A 6,071-nucleotide genomic window follows, 5' to 3' on the forward strand; every position below is an offset into this window, starting at 1 on the left:
AACTTCATATTAATAACACAAACAATGTATGAATCACAAATATTTTAATACACAAACCAATAAAAATCTCTCTCACAATGGATAAGTTCATGAAACCTTTCGTACTTTACATTTATTCTCCAACCTCTTTCACACTGGCTTTTTCACATCTCGCTCTGCATCATTCCAACCATAAACAGCTATAATCATTTTTATAGAAATACAGATCAATTCTGAAACTAGTTTCTCAACTGATATTTAAATAATAATCAAGTCAAAGATATTCAGTCAATGAAATATATGATAATTTGATATATCAAACTTGTACTGATATTTCATAACGAAAGCCAATGGCAAATCCTTATTATTCAAAAATGTCTTAAAACACTAGAAACAAATATCCCTCCACTTCTTTAACAAATGAGCAAGCATCTTTCTCTCTTGATGAGTTTGATAGTAAAATGTTTATTTGCGAGGTGGTCCCTGAATTAAGGGTCCGGGTCGAATGGCCATTCCCATAGGATGCATTGGCGGACCCATCATAGGTCCCATGGGTGGTCGCATACCTACAAAACACAACATGTGTCACTGTACAAACACCAAAACAAGGTACACATTATACGTCAGGGCACTGTACTGCCACAAAACTCACAATTGGTTTTGTTTTTTTTCCAATATCATCAATACAATAAAACTGAAAAGTTGAATACATGTATAGTGTTTCTCAGCAGAATGTGTTTTGAAGTTCTTTGTAGTACACAGCTCTTAAAACAATTGAATATATAAGTCAGAAACAATAAGAAATGTTCCATCAGATACAAATGATTCAATTTTTAACCAGTTCAGTCAAGTAACTTACATCCAAAACATTTCTGGAATGCATTAGACGATATGAAATAAGAAAATTTACAAAATGTGAAAAACAGTCACCTTTGCTATCTCAAACTCAGATTAATTCAAAGACCCTGCTCAAATCGAAATTAAAATTCAGTTCCAACAGTACAAACCAATTTATTCTGTTGAAAACTTGGACTAACGGAAGTTTCTTCATATCCCCCCTCGACTTCAAGATAATAAGGTTTGACAGTATCTCATAAACTTACCTGGCATCATAGGAGGCATAGGACCTCCGTGTGGGGGGCCCATAAGGGGAACTGGACCACCCATTGGGCCCCCCATAGGGCTTGCCATAGGGGGTCCGGCAGCTGTTGGAGCATTCTGTGGTTTGGATGTTTTGTTACCTGAAATTTTCATTGGTTTTTTATTAGGAGATAAATGTATACACTTGTTTGCTATGTATTCATAGATGCATGTATTCCAGTATCAAATTCTTCAATTTCATATTAATTGCAAATGAATTATTGAGCAATAAAGTTGACTCCCGTGCTATAGTACTATAACAATACAGTCCTGAAAGAGTATGTCTTTAAGATTATAAAATGACACATTAAGATTTGACAAATGACACAAACATATAATTTTTTTTGATCAATGTATACCGTATTTCCCGGACTATAACCGCAAGTTAATCATAAGTCTGCGGTTTCATTATATGTCCAAATTATTTACTATTATATCATTATGCTCAATGTTTCTGAGTAATGGGTATGAATGTTCAGGTTGCGTTCGTAATAATTCTGATGAAATTAACGAGAAATTAATGGAAAATAAAGCAATAATTAAAAGAAAAAAAGTGATTAATAATAAAAAGTACTTAAAATTTTTAATGCAAAAATCAACACAAACAGATAAACAAGGAGAAGAAAAGATAATAATAATTTTATTCACCTTTGTAGATGTTTCCACCGTTACCGGGCTGGCAAACGATACCTGTTTTACCTCAAATTTTTATTTCTTGCAATCTGATATAACACTGCCAATGCATCATGTAACTGCACTATGTATACCAGGCAGATATCAGGCTATAATGGTGTGGAACCATATACAAAATAAACAGTGTCAAACAGATACACAGTGAATGTCAATCAAAACAGAAGATAGTTACCTGACTCTATCTGGTACCTTAATTTGCATAAAATAAAAAAAAAATTTGTTACCTGTCCGACATCAGTCGGGGGAGGGCCTGAGGGCAAAATGGTTTTTGAGGGAAATACACCAACGCGGGTTATATGCGATTCAATTTTACAGAAAATGTGTTATTAGAAATTGACACGGCAGTAAGCGAGTTATAGCCCGGATAATACGGTGTATGTTGGGAGATATACCAGATGGGGGTGGGACCATGGCTCCTCCAGCACCTCCCCCTCCCGACTGGAATGGATTGGACGCTATCTTACCAGCTTTGAACGCTGCAGCTGAAACACAGAAACATATACAATTGAAAAAGTTGTAATTTATTTATCTGTCTAGAAAGAGTTGAATAACTGATGAAAAAAAGTTAAATAATTACTAATCAGTTCATTCAGTAAATGTTTACAGATTGAAAGATAACAAAATTTTAATAACTAATTAAAAGTATTTCACTGAAAAAAGCACCAGTATTTAGCTTGGTTCAACATCATAAAACACTAAACAAACATGAAATTATGATATGTATTTTAATCAAAAGTTTTTGTCTTTATACAACAATTGACCACACTATGTAAAGATAACTTCATCCTTAATTGTCAGTTTAAATTCTGTTTTAATTGATGAATTTCAGAAACAAAACACCACGAGAAAACATGACCTACTTGTATCATCCACCAATTTCTGCACCTGTTCCTCCAGCCATTTCTGGTAGAATAATCTTACATTTTCTTTGTGTTTTCTGCCATTGCAGTGTGTTTTTCTTACTGAAGGCTGCAAAAAGAAACAAAAGATTCTTTACACACAAATCCTGTCTGAGAATTATGTGAAATTAGACTTATATCTGAGGTTCCACAAGTATAAATGTTATGTTGAATAAATTTGTACTCTTTGAAATCATTTAACAGAAACAATTTTTGACATTTGTACTGAGTACATAAAATTCCGCAATAATATATACAAATCAGTTTACAATGTACAAATTATTATTATTGACATAGTTTGTTAGTTTGATAGGGAAAAATATTAGGTCTAAAAACACTTGTATCAGGTGAGGTGAACCTGATACAATTTGTTAGACCCGATATTTTTCCGTATCAGGTTACTAACAAACTGTGTAATGAATCATTCCAAGATGTCATTCGACGTTGTTTTAACCAATGGGGTGGTGAGGTTTTTGCCATCAGCGGGATAAATATATATACAATTATATGTATTATGTATGGCTGGAAAAATTAGACACATGGACCAAGTAAATTTTTTTAAGTACTGTATTCATTCATTTTTGCAGATTCAGCAATTTAAAAGTCCTCACCATAAAATGGTTCTTATAAATTTAACTTTTATACTTAGGGGATCCAGAGGGGCTAAATATGGTTATACAATATACACCATCCATAGAAATCAGGACATTTTTTCACACTTACCGAGTCATGTGTAAGGTATGTATCACAGTAATCACAATAGTATCTGAAAAATAATACATTTAATTTAAATTTTGTATCGAATAATTACAATATTATTGACATGAAATAAGTTCAAGAATTTAGAAACAACATAAAAGATAATCAAAATTCATTCACTTCTGCTCTAGATCTCTGCTCCTCTGGAATGTCATGTTCAAGTCGAAGACACGCTATAGCTATTAGCCATTTGATTGTTGTCAGGAAACAAGAGGCCGAGGGTACCTGTATCTTTCACCTGGTTATAGCAGTAAATGTATGGGGAAACACTCTACATTCCTACAGAAGAAGGATTTTAAAGAATTTGCTATATTTTCCATATTGGGCCCCGCCCCTCAGGTACCTGGGGTCAGATCTAGACCCACCATTTATACAAAACTGTTTTTTCTTCATCTAATATAAGAATGCTTGAAACTAAATTGAATGCTTGACAATAAATTTGGTTGAAATCTGCTCAGTGGTTCATGATAAGTAGTAAACAGTTGACGGATGATGGAAAACAGGCCAGATGCTGTGTCATGGCATCATCTTGCCTTTGAATGGTATGGTGACCCCAAGATTTGTTTGATGCACAATGAAACTAATCTTTTTGTTCGTTCCACCAAATGGAAACTCAATGTGTCCATGATTTCGTAGATTGCCAAGGCAAAAATGACATGTACAAAATAGAGGAAAAATTGTTACTTTACAATCATTTATATATATATGTAGATTATTTAAGTTTTATCTATTATACAATACATGCATTTTAATCACAAAATCACATTACAAAATGCTGAAAAGAAATGACAAAAATTATTATCATAATTTAATTTGAAAATCGACCGATGACATAATCAATACTGAGTAGCGAGATTGCTCTGCCACAAACTTCATTATTTCTTTGCCAAATTAAGATTCTTTAATACTGCAATCTTTCCTTTATTATAGTGATGTGTCGATGATCGGGAATTATCGATTAACGGTTGATTATTGTCAACCAATTACGATCATCGATCATGTTTTGTATAATCGATTAATCGGGTCCCTATGTTAATATACATATAATGCCATCAGAATTTTTATTCTTATTGTTAACTAATTATATTTCTTAAGACACTATTCAGTTAAAATTCAATATTCTTTATTCACATGAGTATGGCATTTTTGGCTCTAATCTTTAAGCCCTTCAGTATTGAAAAATTATTGAGGCAATGTAGTTGTCTAGTTGATACTCATAGCTCAGTGAACCATGATATTACTGAAACATATTTATCTAAATGTATATAAACGCAGTATGTGACATCAAAACAAAACATTTGAAACATTAAATGATAATAAGTGTTAATTAACTTACAAGCAGCAATCATGTGTGTATTTTCTTGTCATAATAAACTTGTCAAGATTTATAATCACTATATATTTATAGTTTGCTAATTTTTAATTTCAATAGGATGTTTTAATGGCATTATACATTCTTTGTCCCATAGATAAAATTGCAAATGAATAAGTAAGTGACAGTTTGAATTGCCTTCTCTGGCTCAATTTTGTTTGTATTTTTAATTTCAAACAGACTAATCAATAACAACCGATTATAATCGTATAATCGGTTATCGAGATCATCCGATTACAACCGATCATCGGTTGCCGTGTTCAACCGATTACCCAACACTACTTTATTAGCACACGACCAATCTATAGTGAAAGGGTGACAAGGTCAATAACATTTCCATATATTTTCTTTGCAAATTTAAATCTAACCAAGATGCATGTTATCAAATATGAAACACTCTGAATGTTTGATTTTGTATCAAGACTCAATACAAAATCAAACTAACAATATTGTTTGCCATGGGGATTCCTCTAAGGAGATCCATCCACTCCAACAATGGAAGAGGAGAGAAACTTCACCTAACATGATCCTGTCAACTGATCCTGAAAGGCCAAAATAGTGGAAGTACATAAAATAAGTGTCGTTCAATAATCACCACTTAAGTAATGGACTCAACATAAATGTAGATAAGTAGAATAAACCCAACACCACCTACCAGTACTGTAGATTGGTAATTATAGCAGGACTTTGTTTAAGACGAATCGTCAGATAGGCCTATGCAGTACAGTAATCAATATGATTTATGATCTAAAATCATAAATCATATTGAGGTTCAATAGTAGTATTAAAACATCCCACAGTTGTGTTTAAAAATATCAATACAAGATAGTTAGTTGTGTGTATGTTACAACTAGAAACAAAACAGGAAACGGCGGCCCAAATTGGGACGAACCGTCTTATGATAATGTACGTTTGTCGACGAATCTCGTCTTCAGCAGGAGTCCTCTACAATACAACGAACTTTACCTTCATTGTTTAAGGCCGAATCAGACCCGATTTAATTGTTTTAAAAATATAATGAAATGCGATACTTACTTTGGCATTATAACTTCGTCAATGCCACATACAACGAAATGGTAAAAACAAATTAATACAAAAATTATTCCTTATTCCCATCCACGCCGCAAATGGCAACAGGAAGTCGTCAGTAATATAACCTCACACCAAAGTTCCATTCTGTAATTTTATTTAAAACAAGACTATTTTTTAAAACAATGTAATGATATGAT

At 32.8% G+C, this 6,071-nt stretch overlaps 1 protein-coding gene across 2 annotated transcripts; it reads right to left on the reverse strand.

Moving 5' to 3' along the window:
* Positions 1–29: 29 nt before the first annotated feature.
* LOC117335951 (U1 small nuclear ribonucleoprotein C-like) lies at positions 30–6,011 on the reverse strand. 2 transcript variants are annotated; one of them, XM_033896237.1, is made up of 6 exons: positions 5,878–6,011; positions 3,435–3,477; positions 2,673–2,781; positions 2,277–2,294; positions 1,083–1,220; positions 30–545 (listed from the first exon to the last, which is right to left on the reverse strand). In XM_033896237.1, the coding sequence occupies exons 1-6, from the start codon at positions 5,883–5,885 to the stop codon at positions 445–447; spliced, it is 417 nt and encodes a 138-aa protein (XP_033752128.1). In that variant the 5' UTR covers positions 5,886–6,011; the 3' UTR covers positions 30–444. The 2 variants fall into 2 exon arrangements, with proteins under 2 accessions (XP_033752128.1, XP_033752127.1); XM_033896236.1 differs by having other exon boundaries at positions 2,205–2,294.
* Between the last annotated feature and the right edge of the window lie 60 nt (positions 6,012–6,071).

Source organism: Pecten maximus, chromosome 10 (genome assembly GCF_902652985.1).
Source record: "Pecten maximus chromosome 10, xPecMax1.1, whole genome shotgun sequence".
Taxonomy (NCBI): domain Eukaryota; kingdom Metazoa; phylum Mollusca; class Bivalvia; order Pectinida; family Pectinidae; genus Pecten; species Pecten maximus.